Here is a 24,550-nt window from a genome sequence, read left to right on the forward strand (position 1 = left end):
TTACACCTACAGTAACTGCCTTCCCTCCAGTACGTGCCACCTTCCCCCATTACACCTACAGTACCTGCCTTCCGTTCAGTACATGCCTCCTACCCCCATCACACATACAGTAACTGTCTTCCCTTCAGTACATGCCACTTACCCCCATTACACCTACAGTAACTGCCTTCCCTTCAGTACATGCCACCTTCCCCCACTACACCTACTGTAACTGCCTTCCCTTCAGTACATGCCACCTACCCCCATTACACCTACAGTATGTCACTTCCCTGCAGTACATGCCTCCTAGCCCCATTACACCTACAGTATCTGCCATCCCTTCAGTACATGCCGTCTACCCCCATTACACCTACAGTATGTGACTTCCCTTCAGTACATGCCTACTACCCCCATTACACCTACAGTATCTGCCATCCCTTCAGTACATGCCACATACCTCCATTACACCTACAGTACTGCCTTACCTTCAGTACATGACTTCTACCCCCATTACACCTACGGTATCTGCCTTCCCATCAGTACATGCCTCCTACCCCATTACACCTACAGTACCTGCCTTCCCTTCAGTACATGCCACTTACCCCCATTACCCCTACAGTAACTGCCTTCCCTTCAGTACATGCCACCTACCCCCAGTACACCTACAGTAACTGCCTTACCTTCAGTACATGCCACCAACCCCCATTACACCTACAGTAACTGCCTTCCCTACATGCCACCTACCCCCATTACACCTGCAGTAACTGCCATCCCCTCAGTACATGCCACCTTCCCCTATTACACCAATAGTAACTGCCTTCCCTTCAGTACATGCCACCTTCCCCCACTACACCTACGGTAACTGCCTTCCCTACAGTACATGCCACCTACCCCCATTAAACCTACAGTACCTGCCTTCTCTTCAGTACATGCCTCCTACCCCCATCACACATATAGTAACTGTCTTCCCTTCAGTACATGCCACCAACCCCCATTACACCTACAGTAACTGCCTTCCCTACATGCCACCTACCCCCATTACACCTGCAGTAACTGCCATCCCCTCAGTACATGCCACCTTCCCCTATTACACCAATAGTAACTGCCTTCCCTTCAGTACATGCCACCTTCCCCCACTACACCTACGGTAACTGCCTTCCCTACAGTACATGCCACCTACCCCCATTAAACCTACAGTACCTGCCTTCTCTTCAGTACATGCCTCCTACCCCCATCACACATATAGTAACTGTCTTCCCTTCAGTACATGCCACTCACCCCCATTACACCTACAGTAACTGCCTTCCCTTCAGTACATGACACCTACCCCATTACACTTACAGTAACTGCCTTCCCTTCAGTACATGCCACCTACCCCCAGTACACCTACAGTAACTGCCTTACCTACATGCCACCTACCCCCATTACACCTGCAGTAACTGCCATCCATTCAGTACATGCCACCTTCCCCTATTACACCAATAGTAACTGCCTTCCCTTCAGTACATGCCATCTGCTCCCATTACACCTATGGTAACTGCCTTTCCTTCAGTACATGCCACCTACCCCCATTAAACCTACAGTAGCGTCCTTTGCTTCAGTACATGATGACACCGACCCCCATTAAACCTACAGTAACTGCCTTCCTTTTAGTATATGCCACCTACCCCCATTACACCTACATTAACTGCCTTCCTTTCAGTACATGCCACCTACCTCCAGTACACCTACAGTAACTGCCTTACCTTCAGTACATGCCACTTACCCCATTACACCTACAGTAACTTCCTTCCCTTCAGTACATGCCACCTACCCCCATTACACCTACAGTGAATGCCTTCCCTTCAGTACATGCCACCTACCCCATTACACCTATAGTAACTGCCTTCCCTTCAGTACGTGCCACCTACCCCCATTACACCTACAGTATGTGCCTTCTCTTCAGTACATGCCACCTACCCCCATTACACCTACAGTACTGCCTTACCTTCAGTACATGACTCCTACCCTCATTACACCTACAGTACCTGCCTTACCTTCAGTACATGCCACCTCCCCTCCCCCTTACACCTACAGTAACTGCCTTCCCTTCAGTACATGCCAGCTACCCCCATTACACCTACAGTAACTGCCTTCCCTTCAGTACATGCCACCTACCCCCATTACACCTACAGTAACTGCCTTCCCTACATGCCACCTACCCCCATTACACCTACAGTAACTTCCTTCCTTTCAGTACATGCCACCTATCCCCAATACACTTACAGTAACTGCCTTCCTTTCAGTACATGCCACCTACCCCCATTACACCTACAGTATCTGCATTTGCTTCAGTACATGATGCCACCTACCCCCATTACACCTACAGTACCTTGATTACCTTCAGTACATGTCACTTACCCCCATTACACCTACAGTGCCTTCCTTCCCTTCAGTACATGTCACCTACCCCCATTACACCTACAGTACCTTACTTCCCTTCAGTACATGTCACTTACCCCATTACACCTACAGTAACTGCCTTCCCTTCAGTACATGCCACCTACCTCCATTACACCTACAGTAACTATCTTCCCTTCAGTACCTGCCACGTACCCCCACTACACCTACAGTAACTGCTTTTTCTTCAGTACATGATGCCACCTACCCCCATTACACCTACAGTAACTGCCATCCTAACACCATTACACCTACAGTAACTGCCTTCCTTTCAGTACATGCCACCTACACCCAGTATACCTACAGTAACTGCCTTCCCTAAATGCCACCTACTCCCATTACACCTATGGTAGCGGCCTTCCTTTCAGTACGTGCCACCTACCCCTATTACACCTACAGTACCTGCCTTACCTTCAGTACATGCCACCCCCCCTTACACCTACAGTAACTGCCTTCCCTTCAGTACATGCCAGCTACCCCCATTACACCTACAGTAACTGCCTTCCCTTCAGTACATGCCACCTACCCCCATTACACTTACAGTAACTGCCTTTGCTTCCGTACATGATGCCACTTACCCCCATTACACCTACGGTACCTTGCTTCCCTTCAGTACATGTCACTTACCCCATTACACCTACAGTGCCTTCCTTCCCTACAGTACATGTCACTTACCCCCATTTCACCTACAGTTCCTTCCTTCCCTTCAGTACGTGCCACGACCCCCATTACACCTTCAGTAACTGCCTTATCTTCAGTACATGATGCCACCTACCCCCATTACACCTACAGTAACTGCCATCCTAACCCCATTACACCTACAGTAACTTCCTTCCTTTCAGTACATGCCACCTACCCCTATTACACCTACAGTAACTGCCTTACCTTCAGTACATGCCACCGACCCCCATTATATCTAGAGTAAGTATATTCCCTTCAGTACATGCCACGTACCACCACTACACCTTCAGTAACTGCCTTATCTTCAGTACATGATGCCACCTACCCCCATTACACCTACAGTAACTGCCATCCTAACCCCATTACACCTACAGTAACTGCCTTCCTTTCAGTACATTCCACCTACCCCCATTACACCTACAGTACCTGCCTTACCTTTAGTACATGCCACCTACCCCCATTACACCTACAGTACCTGCTTTCCCTTCCCTTCAGTACATGTCACTTACCCCCATTACACCTACAGTAACTGCCTTCCCTTCAGTACATGCCACCGACTCCCATTACACCTACAGTCATAATTAACTTTATTGTCTGTATCCAACCTCGAAATCTGCATGTGTGCAAGTTATTTTCGATATACAGGTACACCACCGATTTTCCGGCATCCTCGGTTCCAGTGCCGTGCCGGATTATCGATTTTGCTGGATTAACGGTGGAAACTAATTTTGCACCTTCAGAACATTTCTAAAGCAATAAATAGTAAAATATATGCTACAGTATAATATTAATTGGACGCCATAACTGCCCCACTGATGCTTGCTGTGTCACCTGCAGTGCCCTCAGAAGCTGTACTCACTGACACTTGTGCGCGCTGTGTCTTCCGCCCATGTTCGGTACTTGCTGTGGCCTTGCACGCCATAACAGCCCCACTGATGCTTGCTGTGTCACCTGCAGTGTCCGTGGAAGCTGTACCCACTGACACTTGCACGTATTGCGTGTTACGCCCATGCGCAGAAAATGTTCCGGATTAAAGGATGTCCCTAACCCCCTTTAATCCGGACAAATCAAAATTGTCCGGATTATAAGAGGTTCCGGATCATCGGTTGCCGGAAAATCGGTGGTGTACCTGTACCAAAGTCAAACTTTACAATTTAATAACCCCCATCCACCTGTGGACCAGTTTAACTCTTGACTTGCTTATTTATTCTTTCATTTTCAACTGCAAGGGGCTAATTCAGACCTGATCGCTGCTGTGCGTTTTCGCACAGCGGGCGTTCAGGTCTGAGCTGCTCGTGCGTATGCACCGCAATGCACAGTTGCGGCGGTCCACAGCGACAGGGAGCACCGGGAAGCGACGGGATGGTGCGAAAAATCCCATTGCATCAGCGATCGCAAGAAGAGTGACAGGAAGAGGGCGTTTGTGGGTGGCTACTGACCATTTTCAGGAGTGTCTGGAAAAACACAGGAGGGACTCTGCGTTTTGTGGGAGAATTTGTGATGTCAGCTGTGGCCCCGATCATCGCACTGGAAGAGTAAGTCCTGGGCTGTGCAGAGACTGCACAAACTTCTGTTTGTGCAGCTGTCCCTCACATGCGATTTCCCGATCCCCCTGTAGGCGGCGACTACCTGATCGCAGGGATGCAAAAAACGCACCCTAGCGATCAGGTCTGAATTACCCCCCAAGTCCACAGTATTGTACTTTAATATCACCATGTATTACACATTTGGGAAATACTGTATGATCCCTCAACCAGTTTAAAAAATATATAAGAGAAAGATCCATTTATGGGATCCACCAACCAGATGTAAAAGATATCCAAATCCCACATTTGGTTAACAAAACTAATTGCATAACCCAGAAAATAAAGTGCCAGCAATTATCCCTCCCAACTCCTGAAATCATCAGTAGATGAGAAGGAAATTCCAGTCTCCATCTCAAGCAGTAATTGAACAAAGTGATGTTGGATAATTAATGTTACTTATCTAGGTTTTTCTAAATGTATACACGGCCTGGCCCACTCCCAGACACCAGTCACACTAATGAGTAACTGGCGTGTGCTCACTTTTGATGACAAACATTATAAACAATTTCTTGACCAGAAGATGAAAATATTAAAGACTGCCTCAGTTTACATTCAAACTACAGGCTGGAGCGCTGGCAGCATAAGAATTTATTACTCAAATTACATTTTTGGTGAAACTCATGCATTTTTTAGTTTTCTCGACTGATAAGATTATGGTTTCTAAACATTTATTTTCCTGCTGCCTTATGATGGGAAAAGTAAAGGGGTTCTCCGCCCAAAATGTATTTTTTAACAAAGTGTGTGGGTGGAAAATTGTGTTATATATGTATATCCCCTTGCATGCTCCTGTATTCACCAGCTACACAGTCTCTTCACTCCACTCTGCTTAAATATACTGTAAGTACTGTATATATTTTCTTAGCTTCCCACAACTCACTAAGTTCATCCTGGCAGTGCCCTCTGGGGCCTTTGCTTTAGCCCTAAGTGGGTTGAATATTGTATAGAGTCTTTGGTGCCATTGGTGCAGCAGGTGCATTGCACCGGGGCCTCTGAGGATAAAGGGGCCCACTGCTGCCCAGGTCAACAATGAGTTATCCCCTGGTCTGCCACAGACCATTTTGAGCAATGTTGGATGAATGGCCCAGTGCCGAGAGCAGGGTTGGCCCCACTGTCTGAGCGACTTGCCCATTACCTTAGGAAGGCCGGGCTGACCTTGTGTGTCCGGACTGATAGAAGAGTCCTGTCAGTGCTGATGATCTCAGCAACATACTGCCTCTAATTAACAGAGCTGTACATTTATTTCTGATTCACTGCTGTCTGCGAATTAAAGGTAAGCATGATCGGTGTAAATGGCACTGTTAGAGTCTTCCCGACTGAGTACCAAACTGAGGAAAGCACAAGAGCGGGGGCCCCTGTCAAAGACAGAGCAGAAGCCGCTGTGTTCCTGCCCCCACCAAGGTACATGCCCCCTGTTCTACAGACTGCGCAGGACATTGTGCTTGTACCCCTGTCACATCCTCTCCCTGTCACCCTCTGCCTCCCCCTGCCTTCCACTATCACTCTCTGCCTGCCCTGCCTTATGATGGTAACCCCTGCTTCTCCCTGTTACCCATTGCCGTGTGGCATAGGTTGGGGTGGAGGAGGGGTGCCCAAATAATAATTTTGCACCTGGGCCCAACACTCACAAGTTCCACCTATGCTAGAAAGTATACTGTCTCGGGGACCCTATATAAATTTATTTATGTATTTATCTATATACTAGCTGTTTTACCTGTTCTTCGCATGGGAGTTTCTCATTTTCACGGTTGTACATAAAAATGAGTGTTCAAAATTTGGTAAATCTATAGAGATGTAAATTTGAGATGTCTTAATGTAAATATTAATCCATGGTTCTTGGTGTTACCCGAGAAGCATCCACAGCAGATACTGTAAAAAGTGACAGTACCATTTTTGTAGTTTGTGATATTCTACACACTGGATGTGCAATCCAAATTCTGATCCGATCTTGTCCGTTTCGGCATTATCGTTCACGCAACCCAAGCCACGCATCAGTAATGATGTCATTATGTCAACCCAGTTTCTTCCCCTTAGGGGAGATTTATAAAAATTCTAATTATGTAGTTTTACTATTTCCCACCTGAAGAATACCTTTGTTACATGTCAGCTTCCTAACATATTGGGAAGAGAATTAGTGAGGAGCCAGTGAGTGAGTGAGGGCTTCCTCATTTATATATATATACAGATCGCCCGCACGGAAATTTTAATGAAATAAGACTATTTTCATTGTACCCATCTTCAAGTTTAAGTTCACTACCCAACCCCTAAAAGAAGTAGCGTGGGGATACATAGCCTATATGTTAACGGACAGTCTAAGGAACATATCAATTTTCAAAATGTGACCAGCTTAGCGACCCCAAAAACTATGGATTTTTTCACTAATGTCGGTCATTTTGGACATTTTATTTTTCACCCTGTTCCACACCCCCTCCTTCCCATGCTGATGGGGCTGAACTTGGACTGATACGGCATCGGGAGTGTCACTATTTATCACCACGACCCCGAAAATGATGGATTTTTACATGTCATCCCCTTCCCACCCCCACCTCTAGGGGTGCTAGGGGTGTCTTACCCCCACAGTATTTTTTTTTTCAGATTGTAAGTCATATGTGTACCAAGTTTGGTGTAAATTGCTCCAGGCATTCCAGAGTTATGCTGGAACATACATAAACACACATACACACACACACACACACACACACACACACACACACACACACAGTTACATCCACATATATATATATATATATATATATATATATATCATGCAGAGGTGCGGCACTCAGGCTTGTAAAATTGACACTTAAGTCTGTGGAATTATGATCAACATTTCAATATTATCAAGATTGTCATAAGAATAATACAATAAAAACGAACATACCTTTTATAGGTGCACACCACATGTGAATGCTGGCGTCAGGGCCAGGACCGCTCACCCTCCCCGCTGCTGCGCTGCAAGGTGACGTCATCCAATTGAGACCGTGTACTCGCTAGTGAACCAATACCAAATAGCGTGATGAAAATGTGGAAACAGGATCATACATAGTAACAAGCATTAAACATGAACAAATGAATACATAATCTCCACAATGTAGCTTCCACGAAAAAGATACATTAAATGTGTAATGGTAATTACAGTTCAGTTAAATACAATTACTCACAGATCTCTTTCATTAAATTAAAACTAGAAAGGTGGGTACAGTATATAAACTAACGTAAAGCTGCATAAGCTATATTGTTGTTTAACCCTTTTGGATACATAACATTCAAACAGTGTATCCACCGTGCTTCACATTTTAACAACTGTAAAGATCGATCTCCCTCCCGTCTGTTTAATGGGATAGTGTCAATCATCCTATAGCGAAGGTTGGTTAAGAGGTGACGGGCTTCTAAAAAATGATGTGCGACCAGTTGGTCGCTAACACCAGTATCTAATGCCACCCATATGGCCGCCCTATGATTACCCATACGCTCTTTAAATTTAGTCTCAGTTTTGCCAATATAGCATAGCCCACAGGGGCACATTAACTGGTACACTACAAAAGTTGAATTACAAGTAAAGTAATGTTGTATTTTATAGGTCTTGCCAGTATGAGGGTGTGTAAATGAATCTCCCGTTAATAAAAATTGACACGTGGTACATGGGCATTTGAAACATCCCACTCGAGTATTACTCAAAAATGTTGTCTTTCTTTGTATTGGTCTGGTGGTATCAGTTTTCACTAAGATATCTTTTAAACTGTGGCCACGGGAGTAGCATAACATTAGTCTATGTTCACTCAGATTTAACTTAGTGTCACTTTGTACCATTGGCCATAATGATTTAGCTGTTTTAGCAATTGCTGGTGCTACATTAAATTTGTTCACCCAGGGTTAAGATCTTTTCACTAGATGCCCTATTAGAGTCAGAATTATCCAGTAATGTTAGTCTATCTAAAGATAACACTTTCTTTTTACAAGATTCTATTAGCTTAGCACCGTAACCACGTTCCAGAAATTTCTGTACCATTAAATCAATTTGTTTTTCCGCTAAAAAAGGGTCACTGTTAATGCGAAAAACTCTAAGCATTTGCGAGTAAGGGAGGCCGTTAATCAAAGATCTTGGGTGACAACTTTGTGCCTTCAATAGCGTGTTTCTATCAGTAGACTTAATAAAGAGACTGGTATGTATGACGTGGTCTATGATAGAAACATGTACATCCAAAAAATCCAGCGACTCTTCACTGAAAGTGTAAGTAAACTTAATGGGGTTATCTGTGGCGTTGTGTTCCTCCAACTTCATTTGGAGGACATTATTATCCCCTCGCCAAATCAAAAATAAATCGTCTATAAATCTTAAAAATAAGACGATATAATCCTTAATTACACCTTCTGCAAAGAACACCAATTGTTCAATAAAGAACATCACTATATTGGCATAGGCCGGTGCCATTGAACTGTCCATGGCACAGCCTTGAACCTGCAAATAAAAATTATTATCATAAAGAAAATAATTATTATGCAAGATGAGATTAAACAATTGTAATATGATGTCAATTTTATCACCAGAAAATGTGCTACTTGATTCTAAAAAACCCTGTAATGAATGCAATTCTAAATCATGAGGGATTGACGTGTATAAGTTAATTACGTCAATACTAACGAGCCAACAATCGTCATCCAACAAAGGGACATTACGTAATTTCCTCAAAAATGTTGTAGTATCAAGAAGAAATGTCTCCTCCTTTTGAATCATTGGTTGTAGGATTGAATCCAGAAAAGTGGCTACTGGCTGAAAAAGAGAGCCGTGGGCCGATACAATAGGGCATCCCGGGGGTGGGTCTATGCCCTTATGTACCTTAGGACTAAATTTAAAGAGCGTATGGGTAATCATGAGGCGGCCATACGGGCGGCATTAGCTACTGGTGTTAGCCACCAACCGGTCGCATGTCATTTTTTAGAGGTCCCGGCCCTGACGCCAGCATTCACATGTGGTGTGCACCTATAAAAGGTATGTTCATGTTTATTGTATTATCCTGGGGGGTAATTCCAAGTTGATTGCAGCAGGAATTTTGTTAGCAGTTGGGCAAAACTATGTGCACTGCAGGGGAGGCAGATATAACATGTGCCGAAAGAGTTAGATTTGGGTGGGTTATTTTGTTTCTGTGCAGGGTAAATACTGGCTGCTTTATTTTTACACTGCAAATTCGATTGCAGATTGATCACACCATACCCAAATCTAACTCTCGCTGCACATGTTATATCTGCCTCCCCTGCAGTGCACATGGTTTTGCCCAACTGCTAACAAAATTCCTGCTGCGATCAACTTGGAATTACCCCCCTTATGACAATATTGATACTATTGAAACGTTGATCATAATTCCACAGATTTAAGTGTCATTTTTACAAGCCTGAGTGTCGCACCTCTGCATGCTATGCAAATAATCCTTTGAGGGCACCGGCGCAGTTTCAAGTGGAGTATGGAGTGCCGGACCTGCGATCTATATATATAGATAAATAAATACATAAACATATAGCTCTCACCCCTCACACAAATCCCCCATAATAAAGCTGCCCGCTCCTCACACAGACCACCCCCACACACACAGCTCTCCCCACTCATTCAGATCCCCATAATATAGCTATGCCCCCTCACACAGCTTTTCCCCTAATATAGCTCTCGCCTCCTCACACAGCTCTCCCCACTCATTCAGATCCCCATAATATAGCTATGCCTCCTCCTCACACTGCTTTTCCCCCTTGTCACAACTGAGGGCCTGAGCTGACGGGAGGCAGCCTCAGTTGTAGGGGCTGAGATGTACCGGAACCTGGGAGGTTGTATCAGACCCCTGGACATGTAAGTAACATGAATAATAACTGCCCGAAGGCGTGACCACGACAACTTAGATAAAAGTCAATGATGTTTATTATGACAACTCCGCATCACAGCAGCAATAAAAGAAAACGTAAAAGTCAGCAAAGAATAAATACAGTTCCTGAGTACTACAGCATGGCAGGAGCCACAGGGCACTGGTAGTGTGAGATAGTTCTTATGATCTTCTAGATGGAAAGTCCTTACCAGGCCCGGCTGTAGCAATGGAGATAACCCAGGATTGTACCAGCTGGTGTTCCAGGAAGAGCTGGGTTGCTGAAGGTAAAACAGCTGCTGTGGATACTGGCTGGAACCAGACTGTTGTTAGCACGGAGTGGATACTGGCTGGAACCAGTTAAATAATAAATGAACTTTGGGAGCGATGAAATGTGAACTGAAATGTAGAACTTGAGAGCGGAGAAATAATAATTCCGGTGGAGAGTGGTAAAGTGTAGAAAGGACACCGGCCCTTTAAGGGAAGCTGTACTCTGCTGGAAGCTGAGGCTGGAAGCAGGTAGTGTTGTAGCTGGAAACAGATGAATCCACAATGGATTGGAGAGTCAGGCTACACCGCAGGTGGAATGCTGGTGCGGGTCTCTATGGTGGAAGTCTTGAGACAGGAGCTGGAACCTGGAAGACAATCATAGAAGAGAGACAAACAGGAACTAGGTTTGACAACCAAAGCACTGACGTCTTCCTTGCTCAGGTACAGCTTACTTATACCTGCAGCAAGGAAGGGGTTGGCTAGGCAATTATGCAAATCAACAACACAGACAGCAGATTGGTGGAAATGATCAGATGACAGAATCCAAGATGGCTGCGCCCATGCAGACACTTGGAGGGAAGTTTGGTTTGTAATCCATGTGGTCTGGGAAACAGTAATGGCGGCGCCGGCCACCGGAGACAGGAGACGCCAGGCTGATAGATGCACATTTAACCACGCGGGCACAGCGGAGGCCGCGGCTGATGAAAAGACCACTCTGCATGTGGAAACTCAGGAACAGCGGAATCCGGTCCTGGAACGCTGAGCCCGCCTTAGGAGGCATCTGAAGGGTAAGTAATGGCGTCCAGATACCCGGATCGTGACAGCACCCCCCCCTTTAGGAGTGGCCCCAGGACACTTCTTAGGCTTTAAAGGAAACTTTGCGTGGAAATTTCGGACCAAGGCAGGAGCATGGACGTCAGAGGCATTGGTCCAAGAGCGTTCTTCAGGACCATAGCCCTTCCAGTCAATGAGATACTGAAGTTGACCGTAACGGTGACGTGAGTCCAGGATCTTGGCCACTTCATACTCAACGCCTCGTTGAGTTTGGACTTTCGGAGTTGGTGGAAGTGAGGAATGAAACCGATTCAAGATTAGCGGTTTCAACAGGGAAACATGGAATGTCCTGGGTATTTTTAAGAAGGGAGGTAACTGGAGTCTGTAAGCAACAGGATTGATGACTTGATCAATTTTAAAAGGACCGATGTAGCGAGGTGCAAACTTCATACTGGGAACTCTTAACCTCAAATTCTTCGTGGATAACCATACCCGATCACCCACCTTGAGAGCAGGAACTGCTCGACGCTTCTTATCCGCAAACTTCTTGTACCTGAACGATGCCTTGAGCAGAGCTGATCGTACGCTCTTCCAGATATTGGCAAACTGATGCAAGGTGATATCCACTGCGGGAACAGAAGTTGCTGGAAGCGGTTGGAACTCAGGGACTTTAGGGTGGAATCCAAAGTTGGTGAAGAATGGTGTTGAGGAAGATGAAGAATGATACTGGTTGTTATGACAGAACTCGGCCCAGGGAAGTAATTGAACCCAGTCATCTTGAGAGGAGGACACATAGATGCGGAGGAAGGCCTCCAAGTCCTGATTCACCCTCTCAGTTTGACCATTGGTCTGAGGATGGTAAGCCGTGGAAAACTTTAACTTGACTTGGAGGACTTGACATAAACTTCGCCAGAATTTGGCTGTGAATTGAACTCCTCGATCTGAGATAATTTCTTCTGGAAGACCGTGGAGTCGGAAGATCTCTTGTATGAATACTTGAGCCAACTTGGAAGCTGACGGAAGACCGGTGAGAGGAATGAAGTGTGCCATCTTGGTGAACCGGTCAACTACCACCCAGATGGTATTGAACTTGTTGCACATGGGCAAATCTGTAATAAAATCCATCGACAAATGGGTCCATGGTCGACGGGGAACAGATAGTGGAACCAGTTGCCCCGCAGGCGACTGGCGGGATACTTTATGTTGAGCACACTTTGGGCAAGATGCAATAAACTCCAAAACGTCCTTTTTCAGAGTTGGCCACCAATAGGACCTAGAGATAAACTCCAGGGTTTTTTGGATACCTGTATGTCCGGCAAAACGGGAAGCATGGGCCCAATGCATGAGCTTCTTCCTTAGTGTCGGCTTCACAAAACTTTTCCCTGATGGGGGCGTAGAGTCCATCCCTACCGTGGAGAATGCCAACGGATTTATAATAGGATGCTTGTCTGAAGACTCTGACTCATTTTCTTGCTCCCATGAGCGGGAAAGGGCATCGGCCTTGCGATTCTGAGAGCCCGGACAGAACTGGAGTTTAAAGTCGAACCTGGAAAAGAAAAGTGCCCATCTGGCCTGACGAGGGTTGAGACATTGTGCGCCTTTTAGATATAGAAGGTTCTTGTGGTCTGTAAGGATGGTGATTGAATGAGAAGCTCCCTCCAACAGATATCTCCACTCCTCTAGAGCGAGCTTGATGGCTAGCAACTCCTGGTCGCCAATGGCATAGTTGCGCTCCGCTGGGGAGAACTTCCGTGAGAAGAAACTGCAAGGATGTAAATGACCATCTTTAGCCCTCTGAGATAACACCGCTCCTACTCCAACGGAGGAGGCATCCACCTCTAAGATGAAAGGAGAGTCGATGTCAGGCTGTTTCAGGACAGGTGCAGAGATGAACCTCTGTTTTAAAAGATGAAAAGCTTGCATGGCTTCTTCAGACCACTTGGACGGGTTAGCACCCTTCTTGGTGAAAGCAGTAATAGGCGCCACAATGGTGGAAAAGTCTCGTATAAACTTTCGGTAATAATTGGCGAACCCTAAGAACCTCTGGACCCCTTTGAGGGTTAAGGGTACCGGCCAATTCTGGATTGCTTGTAGTTTCTCAGGATCCATCTCTAGTCCGGAACCGGACACAATGTACCCTAGAAACGGAATGGACTTGACTTCAAAGACGCATTTCTCTAATTTGCAGTAGAGATGATTGACACGGAGACGGGACAGAACCTCCTTTACCCAGAAACGATGTTCCTCTAAATCGTTGGCAAAAATGAGGATATCATCTAGATAGACCACGACATGACGGTATAGAATGTCTCTGAAGATCTCATTGACGAAATGCTGGAAGACAGCTGGAGCATTGCTCAATCCGAAGGGCATGACGAGGTACTCATAATGTCCGTCACGGGTGTTAAATGCGGTCTTCCACTCGTCACCCTCACGGATCCGGATGAGATTGTATGCACCTCTCAGGTCCAGCTTTGTAAAGATGGTAGCTCCGCTAACTCTGTCAAAGAGCTCAGTAATCAGGGGTAAAGGATAGCGGTTCTTGATGGTAATGTCGTTCAAACCTCTGTAGTCGATGCACGGCCGCAGACCACCATCTTTCTTCTTTACAAAAAAGAAGCCTGCGCCGGCTGGAGAAGAAGAAGGTCGAATGAACCCCTTTGCTAGGTTCTCTTTAATGTATTCCTCCATAGAATGTGTCTCGGGGAGAGACAACGGATAAGTTCGGCCTCGAGGTGGAACCTTCCCTGGAACGAGATCAATCGGGCAGTCCCATTCTCTATGAGGAGGAAGGATATCAGCAGAAGCTTTACTGAACACATCCGTGAAATCTTGATATGGAGGAGGTGGAACATCAGACGACCTGGGGGAGGAAGAACAGACAGGCAACACTTTAAACAAACATGTCTTAGTACAGGAGGAACCCCATGCCAGGATTTGCGTAGTCGTCCAATCAATTGTAGGATTGTGAAGACGGAGCCATGGAAGGCCCAGGACCACAGGATGTGTGGCTCTTGGAATCACTAAAAATGAAATAAGTTCGGAATGAAGAACTCCCACTCTCAGACGAACTGGTAGAGTCCTTAGAGAAATAACTGTATCAAAAATTTTACTGCCATCCACAGCAGTTAAGGAAAAGGACGAAGGAAGTCTCTCGGTGGGTAGGGACCACCGTTTAACATAGGCTTCAGTAATAAAGTTCCCAGCTGCTCCGGAATCCAGGAGGGCAATGACGTTCTGATAACGTTGAGCAACTTGAAGCGAGACTGGGAGGTTACAATCTTGAGGAGATGGAGAGGAGATCATTACTCCTAGCCGGCCCTCTCCTTGGCGAGCTAGGATTTGGAGTTTCCCGGACGTTTGGGACAGGCATTAATGGTGTGAGACGGAGCTGCACAATACAGACAGAGAAACTCAGAGAGACGTCTTCGGCGCTCAGCAGGAGTTAAACGGGAACGGCCAATTTGCATGGGTTCATCTGTAGTTGGTGACAGTTGGCGAGGAGGAGGAGTAGAAGATTTTGGAGCAGATGATCTTCCACGCTCAGTTGCTCTCTCTCTGAAACGTAAGTCAACTTTCGTACAAAGTGAGATTAGCTCATCTAACTTGGAGGGTAAGTCTCTGGTAGCTAACTCATGTTTAATACGCTCGGATAAACCATGCCAGAATGCAGCATACAGGGCCTCGTCGTTCCATGCCAGTTCGGATGCCAGGATCTGGAACTGTATAAGATATTGTCCTACAGTACGTGATTCCTGGCGTAAACGGAGAATCTCAGACGAAGCTGAAGTTACCCGGCCTGGCTCGTCGAAGATGCGCCTGAATGTTGACACAAATGCAGTGTAAGAAGATAGCAGGGTGTCGGACCTCTCCCATAACGGTGATGCCCAATCAAGGGCTGAGCCACTGAGAAGAGAAATAATGTAGGCAATTTTTGTACGGTCACTGGGAAAATTGCCAGGTTGTAGCTCAAACTGAATCTCACACTGGTTGAGAAATCCCCTGCAGAATCTTGGAGATCCGTCAAATTTTGCTGGCGTTGGAAGATGAAGACGTGGAGCAGAAATGGGTAAGGTGGGTGGGGTTATAGCTGGAGTCACTGTGGTTGACGCACCAGACGCGCCTGATCCACGGAGAGTTGTCTGAATCCCATCCAGCCGAGTAGAGAGATCCTGGAGACAGCGGATGATGTGGCCCTGTGCAGCCTCCTGATGTTCTAGTCGGGCTGCCAGTTCTTGCATCGGCCTGGCCGCTTGATCCTGGTCTCCGGCTGGATTCATTAGGTCAGTGCTTACTGTCACAACTGAGGGCCTGAGCTGACGGGAGGCAGCCTCAGTTGTAGGGGCTGAGATGTACCGGAACCTGGGAGGTTGTATCAGACCCCTGGACATGTAAGTAACATGAATAATAACTGCCCGAAGGCGTGACCACGACAACTTAGATAAAAGTCAATGATGTTTATTATGACAACTCCGCATCACAGCAGCAATAAAAGAAAACGTAAAAGTCAGCAAAGAATAAATACAGTTCCTGAGTACTACAGCATGGCAGGAGCCACAGGGCACTGGTAGTGTGAGATAGTTCTTATGATCTTCTAGATGGAAAGTCCTTACCAGGCCCGGCTGTAGCAATGGAGATAACCCAGGATTGTACCAGCTGGTGTTCCAGGAAGAGCTGGGTTGCTGAAGGTAAAACAGCTGCTGTGGATACTGGCTGGAACCAGACTGTTGTTAGCACGGAGTGGATACTGGCTGGAACCAGTTAAATAATAAATGAACTTTGGGAGCGATGAAATGTGAACTGAAATGTAGAACTTGAGAGCGGAGAAATAATAATTCCGGTGGAGAGTGGTAAAGTGTAGAAAGGACACCGGCCCTTTAAGGGAAGCTGTACTCTGCTGGAAGCTGAGGCTGGAAGCAGGTAGTGTTGTAGCTGGAAACAGATGAATCCACAATGGATTGGAGAGTCAGGCTACACCGCAGGTGGAATGCTGGTGCGGGTCTCTATGGTGGAAGTCTTGAGACAGGAGCTGGAACCTGGAAGACAATCATAGAAGAGAGACAAACAGGAACTAGGTTTGACAACCAAAGCACTGACGTCTTCCTTGCTCAGGTACAGCTTACTTATACCTGCAGCAAGGAAGGGGTTGGCTAGGCAATTATGCAAATCAACAACACAGACAGCAGATTGGTGGAAATGATCAGATGACAGAATCCAAGATGGCTGCGCCCATGCAGACACTTGGAGGGAAGTTTGGTTTGTAATCCATGTGGTCTGGGAAACAGTAATGGCGGCGCCGGCCACCGGAGACAGGAGACGCCAGGCTGATAGATGCACATTTAACCACGCGGGCACAGCGGAGGCCGCGGCTGATGAAAAGACCACTCTGCATGTGGAAACTCAGGAACAGCGGAATCCGGTCCTGGAACGCTGAGCCCGCCTTAGGAGGCATCTGAAGGGTAAGTAATGGCGTCCAGATACCCGGATCGTGACACCCCTAATATAGCTCTCGTCTCCTCACACAGCTCTTCCCACTCAATCAGATCCTCCACACCCCCCCCCCCCCCCACATAGCTCTACCCCCTAATATAGCTCTTTCCTGCTCACACAGTTTCCATCCCACACACCCAGTCCTCCTTTACATAGTTCTACCCCTTATTATAGCTCTCTCCTCCTCACACAGCTCTCCCCACTCTCAAATATCTCTCACACAAGCCCCTTCACACAGCTCTCCCCTCCTCACACAGCTCTCCGCACTCACTCAGATCACCCCCACACAATTCCCCTCACACAGCTCTCCCCTCCTCACACTGCTCTCCCCACTCACTCAGATCCCCCACACACAGCTCCTGCCCCCTAAATAGCTCTCCCCACACAACTGGATCCCCCAACAAAGCTCCCTCCATCAGATTTGCCCCCTCATATATCTATCCCTTCCTCACACAGACTACCCTCCACTCACTCAGCTCCCCTCTTCTCAAACACACTGACCCCTCCCTCACACAGATTCACACACACACGCACACACAGACACAGCTCTCCCCAAACAGTGTAACATGCACTGTACCGGAGGCAGCACAGGGTCCAAGCTTACCACAGTAGGTTCTCCTGCATCGCATGGACTCATGTGCCCAGACATGACATGGCGCTTTGCCACTATACAAGCCCGTCCTCTCACTACCCAGCTCACCCATAGGAGCGCCAAGCTCCTGCTGCTCCCTCCCAGGACACGCCCATCCCCGATGTTATCCTCCTCGCCACCGTTGACTGGCGGCCCTGATACAGGAGCAATGGAGGAGGTATCCCTTCAGGGTTGGAGCCCAGCAGCAACTGACTCCATTGTGTCCGGTACTTCCACCACTGGGTGGAGAACCTCTTTAACCTGTGCAGCTTTTCTGCATCATTACATGTTAACCCTTATAAGGAGTCCATCAACAAAGTAACAAAAACACTGAGAAGGGGAAGAAGCTGTGACCAGTGCTCTATGGGTGTGGCCAGAGCCATGTGCGTGTGTACACCAAATACACTATCAGCCCTAATGTCTCCCTAAATACATAAAAAAAGAAAAAATGCATAATTTTGTAGGACAACTAGATAACTTAATTACTTAAGATTTATGTCTGACTGTGTGGCCCTAGGCAGCTAGTAATCATGATCCCATGATGATGAGCCTATTTTTATGTGGAGGCCTTGAGCTGTAGATCTAACCGCCACATTGTTAATCTGGCCCTGATATCAGGCAATGAGCCCAAAGTTTTGATGTCAGTGATACCAAAACGTGTCCCTTTACTAAAACTGGACATACAGTCTACAACAGAGGTTCCCAAACTGTGTGCCGTGGCTCCCTGGGGTGCCTCGGGACACTTGCAGAGGTGCCCAGGGTTGGTGGTCCAGGACCAGTTCAAATTATTCATGGTCAATATAATAGGCAAAACCAGTGCTGGTGGCTGCCAGTCATAAAATATGTGGCCAAACAGAAGCAAATCATGTCCCTCACCACACAGCTGACCCTAAGGATGACATATAAACACGATCTACTTAATGTAATATTTCTTTCTAAATTTCTCAATAAGAAATTTTTGGCCTAGGGGTGCCGTGAAAAAAATTCTGATATTCTAGGGCGCCGTGATTCAAAAAAGTTTGGAAACCACTGGTCTACAATTATCTTATCTGCCAGATCTGACTGATTGGAATGGCTATCTGGGGAATACCATTATTTTATTTTATGTTTGCTTTAATTAGAGGGCATACCTGTGCACAGGGCAGTAGAGAGCCTGGCTGGGCCCAGGAACATTTTAGGGGACATGGCCTAATCACAGGAGGCGTGGCCATGCACCCCTAGAAGAAAAAAAACTGAAAAATTGTATTTTAAGCACCTCCCCAGCCACACTGCTGCCCAGCACACAGCAGCGTGTGCTGGGCTGAGGAGAAGAGCTGCAATTGCTGCTGCCAGGTAAGGGGGGAGGGGACCTGGGCCCCTCCATCAGACCTGGGCCTGGGTAATTTGTACCACTCTCTCGGCACCACTGCATGTGCAAGGCAGAGTACACCATAGCACAGAATACATAGCAGTGACTGCATTCTCCTACCATGTCACTGTCCTCCATTCATTCCATTGGCTGGCTGGTGAAGGGGAGCCTGGGGATCGCAGACAATAGTCATTTTGTGCTTGTATGAAGTAGTGTACATATGGGTCAGTTTTTAGAAAGGTTTTTTTACAGGAGGGATGTTCTCCGGACTAAATACACATTTATGGTTTTGTTATAAAATGTATGTGGTTTTCTTTCATTTTTTTCTTTTGAATAATGGACAGGGATCCTATGGACCCTTGTCTGCTACACTGGGAATTTAAAGCGGCTAAATTACTTGTCAGCAACTCTTTCAAACCTGAAAGACCAGCTATATATTATTATAGAACCATGCAGTGGACCCAGTGAGAAGTGTCTGTAACTGTAAATGAGTAATCAGAAAATTAAACCAATTCTGTAGATAAACTGGAGCACTGTTTGATAGAGATAAATGCAATATTTGTAATGAAATGTATTTTTACCTCATTACTCTAACATCCTTTTCTGCTATGCCACAGACACGCTTTAGATATAATTGTGAGTACTGCATTACTTTATGATAAACCTTTATATGCCAAATTTCTTTATCCACCATATACATGTGTCCTGTGCTTAATCCCTACAGACAGCGCATTGGCGGAGAGTCTGCGTCTGACAGCTGCCCCCTTCATCACACGAGAGGTCCTGACGGACCAGCTTCTGAAGCTAGCAGATGGCAGAGAGTACGTATTGAGGAGTGGGGATAGACTCTGTCTTTTCCCTTATGTAAGTCCACAGATGGATCCAGAAGTACACCAAGAGCCCCAGGTAATTCTCTTTCCTCTGACAGTCTTCTGCACACAGAGTGTGAGAGCATGATACCCATTATATCAGGCTCTACAATGGTGTCCATGTACAGCCCCACAGTGCATTGTGCACACACATACAGGATAATATTCCCCCTACTGCTAAATATAATATGTAAGGAGCCACCCATGAGTTTCACACCCACAGTAACATTTTAGGCTAATTGTAACCAGTATAATTACTGTATATGAAATGGGAACATTAACATTTACAATAGTAATACATGTAATACAGACCTCCTGGTGCCTCAGCCTGATGTTAATAGAGATATAAATGAGGCTAAACAGATCAGTTTCTTTTAGAGGAAAACAGAAAAACTGTAGTTAGTTAAGTGTTGTAATGGTCCGCATGGTGGGGGCAAAATGATTTCTCCAGGGGCAGATCTCAACACCGGAGTGTGGGCGTGCACCTACAGTAAGTACAGTATGTGCAAGGCGAATAAATAGGCGTATTTGTGAGAAATAAAATGAGTTCAAGTACCAGTTTTAAGACAAAAACAAAAATGGCTTCTATCAAACATTGTACTGCACACTAGTTTGAGACCCTTGAAAAAGAGAGCCTTGGGCCGATACAATAGGGCATCCCGGGGGTGGGTCTATGCCCTTATGTACCTTAGGACTAAATTTAAAGAGCGTATGGGTAATCATGAGGCGGCCATACGGGCGGCATTAGCTACTGGTGATAGCCACCAACCGGTCGCACGTCATTTTTTAGAGGTCCCGGCCCTGACGCCAGCATTCACATGTGGTGTGCACCTATAAAAGGTATGTTAATTCTTATTGTATTATCCTGGGGGGTAATTCCAAGTTGATCGCAGCAGGAATTTTGTTAGCAGTTGGGCAAAACCATGTGCACTGCAGGGGAGGCAGATATAACATGTGCAGAAAGAGTTAGATTTGGGTGGGTTATTTTGTTTCTGTGCAGGGTAAATAATGGCTGCTTTATTTTTACACTGCAAATTCGATTGCAGATTGAACACACCACACCCAAATCTAACTCTCTCTGCACACGTTAAATCTGCCTCCCCTGCAGTGCACATGGTTTTGCCCAACTGCTAACAAAATTCCTGCTGCGATCAACTTGGAATTAGCCCCCTGATAACAATATTGATACTATTGAAACGTTGATCATAATTCCACAGATTTAAGTGTCATTTTTACAAGCCTGAGTGCCGCACCTCTGCATGCTATGCAAATAATCCTTTGAGGGCACCGGCGCAGTTTCAAGTGGAGTATGGAGTGCCGGACCTGCGATCTATATATATATAGATAAATACATAAACATATAGCTCTCACCCCTCCCACAAATCCCCCATAATAAAGCTGCCCGCTCCTCACACAGACCACCCCCACACACACAGCTCTCCCCACTCATTCAGATCCCCATAATATAGCTATGCCCCCTCACACAGCTTTTCCCCTAATATAGCTCTCGCCTCCTCACACAGCTCTTCCCACTCAATCAGATCCTCCACACAGCCCCCCCCCCCCACATAGCTCTACCCCCTAATATAGCTCTTCCCTGCTCACACAGTTTCCATCCCACACACCCAGTCCTCCTTTACATAGTTCTACCCCTTATTATAGCTCTCCCCTCCTCACACAGCTCTCCCCACTCTCAAATATCTCTCACACAAGCCCCTTCACACAGCTCTCCCCTCCTCACACAGCTCTCCGCACTCACTCAGATCACCCCCACACAATTCCCCTCACACAGCTCTCCCCTCCTCACACAGCTCTCCCCACTCACTCAGATCACCCCCACACAACCCCCCTCACACAGCTCTCCCCTCCTCACACTGCTCTCGCCACTCACTCAGATCCCACACACACAGCTCCTCCCCCCTAAATAGCTCTCCCCACACAACTGGATCCCCCAACAAAGCTCCCGCCATCAGATTTGCCCCCTCATATATCTATCCCTTCCTCACACAGACTACCCTCCACTCACTCAGCTCTCCTCTTCTCAAACACCCTGACCCCTCCCTCACACAGATTCACACACACACGCACACACAGACACAGCTCTCCCCAAACAGTGTAACATGCACTGTACCGGAGGCAGCACAGGGTCCAAGCTTACCACAGTAGGTTCTCCTGCATCGCATGGACTCATGTGCCCAGACATGACATGGCGCTTTGCCACTATGCAAGCCCGTCCTCTCACTACCCAGCTCACCCATAGGAGCGCCAAGCTCCTGCTGCTCCCTCCCAGGACACGCCCATCAATAGTAATACATGTAATACAGACCTCCTGGTGCCTCAGCCTGATGTTAATAGAGATATAAATGAGGCTAAACAGATCAGTTTCTTTTAGAGGAAAATTGAAAAACTGTAGTTAGTTAAGTGTTGTAATGGTCCGCATGGTGGGGGCAAAACTATTTCTCCAGGGGCAGATCTCAACACCGGAGTGTGGGCATGCACCTACAATAAGTACAGTATGTGCAAGGCGAATAAATAGGCGTATTTGTGAGAAATAAAATGAGTTCAAGTACCAGTTTTAAGACAGAAGCCAATTTGATTTTGTCATTTTTGTTTTTATCAAACATTGTACTGCACACTAGTTTGAGACCCTTGAACTTGTTTGAAATTTCTGTGCATCTCCAATTATCCAGCCAGTATAATGGAAAATGGGGTGGAGGGGTTTACTCAGCCACACCAAAAAGTTTGGCAACCATAGTGCACCCTTAATCCATACAATTTCTCCATCATGATGGTAAAAAATTCTTCATCCGTGCAGACACCAAGAAATTGGCTTGCAAATCCAACCACCTAACCATAAATTTGTAATTTGAATGTATCAATGGGATGTAGTAAGGTGACCGCCGGTCACAACACCGATTCTGACATCCCGCCCAACTAACAGGGACTATTTCTACTCGTGGGTGTCCATGACACCGCAAGGGACTTTGTGCGCTCGCCCCTGCCGGCATTCAGTGCCGGTATCCCATAACCAACCATGTATCAATTGCACACTACGGGCCCTATTCAGACTTGGCGGCTAATGCAGCCTGCAGCACAGTGTGCCTGCATCAGCAAACTACGCACATACATAATGCGGGATGCATCCGCAATTTGACAGCGGCGGCCGTTCGTGGGGTGGCGACATGGCATTGCGGAGGCATGGTAGGCTGAACAAGGGCATGCCAGGAGCATTTTCGGGGTGGCTGCGTGACGTCACACTCAGCCGCTCCGATTAAAAAAATAGAGGTGGACTGCCTGACAGCGCAGCCAGACTGCACTGCCAGGGGTCGTCAACCTTAGTTTGATGTGCATTGTGAGGCGACGCCACACATGCTGGGCAGCTTGCCCTGTCCTGGGCAGTCCCCAGCATGTGAGGAGATGGATGCAGATCTGGCTGCATATGCAGTGATCTGCGTCCCTCTCTGAATAAAATCCTACGTTCACACTTTGTAATAAATGACTCTTAACAGTAATGTGATATGAAAACTTGTTTCAGCTACAATACATTTCACATTTTTGTAAGTTGCGTGAAAGTGAAACATTCTGCATGTGATATAGTGGGAATAATGGCATGTTTACTTTCCCAGGTCTACCAGTATAACAGATTCCTCAATGGTAATGGGACGCAGAAGAATGAATTCTACAAGGGAGGCAGGAGACTGAAGCATTTTACTATGCCATGGGGGGCTGGCAATAATGTGTGTGTGGGGAGATTTCATGCAATCAACAGCATCAAACTGTAAGACAATATATTTATTCTAAACTGTTATATATGTCAGTATATACACTGGATCTGGCCGCTTTGTTGGCCAATATAAACTAAGACGCAGCCTGTGAGTGAGACACCTGCCAACATTCCAATTTTTGGAACTTGTCCACTGTGACATGGGGTCTTGGTTGTGTCAATTTTTTGTCAACTATAGAAATTCACACTGACCTTTTTTTTTTAGAAACATAGGGGTTAATCAGAGTTGTTAGCAAACCTAAAAAGAACATTAATGGGCAAAACCATGTGCACTGCAGGTGGGGCAGATATAACAGAAGCAAAAAGAGTCAGATTTGGGTGGGGTGTGGTCAAACTGAAATCTAATTTGCAGTGTAAAAATAAAGCAGCCAGTATTTACCCTGCACAGAAACAAAATAACCCACCCAAATCTAACTCTCTCTGCACATGTTATATCTGCCACACCTGCAGTGCACATGGTTTCAGGGACGGCAACAGGAATCTTGGGGCCCCATACAGTGATATTTATGGGGCCCCCTCAGATTTTATATATATATATATATATATATATACATACTGTATATAGTGCAACAGAATTTCCTGTGCTATGTAAGAAACTGTTAATAATTCATATATATATATATATTTATACAAATTTCTAAATATATATATATAATACAATATATATATATATATATATATATATATATATATATATCCTTCATCCCCCACAGTCTGTCTCTCCCCAATGATGCCATGCTGCATTCCCAGCTCCTCCACCCCATCCCAAAACCCTGTATCCCTTCACCAATCCACTCTTAGCCCGGGGAGAAACTCTCCTGCGCTGCACTCCCCAGTATCCAGATCTGAACACCGC

General features: G+C 46.3%; 1 protein-coding gene across 1 annotated transcript in view; it reads left to right on the forward strand.

Moving 5' to 3' along the window:
- Positions 1-24,550, forward strand: part of PTGIS (prostaglandin I2 synthase) — a 146,003-nt gene that overhangs the window by 119,699 nt on the left and 1,754 nt on the right. Inside the window, exons 8-9 of the mRNA XM_063958886.1 lie at positions 19,766-19,947; positions 23,537-23,688. Of these exons, the coding sequence (XP_063814956.1) occupies positions 19,766-19,947; positions 23,537-23,688 (334 nt within the window). The remainder of the gene's footprint in view (positions 1-19,765; positions 19,948-23,536; positions 23,689-24,550) is intronic.

Source organism: Pseudophryne corroboree, chromosome 3 (assembly GCF_028390025.1).
Source record: "Pseudophryne corroboree isolate aPseCor3 chromosome 3, aPseCor3.hap2, whole genome shotgun sequence".
NCBI classification, from domain to species: Eukaryota; Metazoa; Chordata; class Amphibia; order Anura; family Myobatrachidae; genus Pseudophryne; species Pseudophryne corroboree.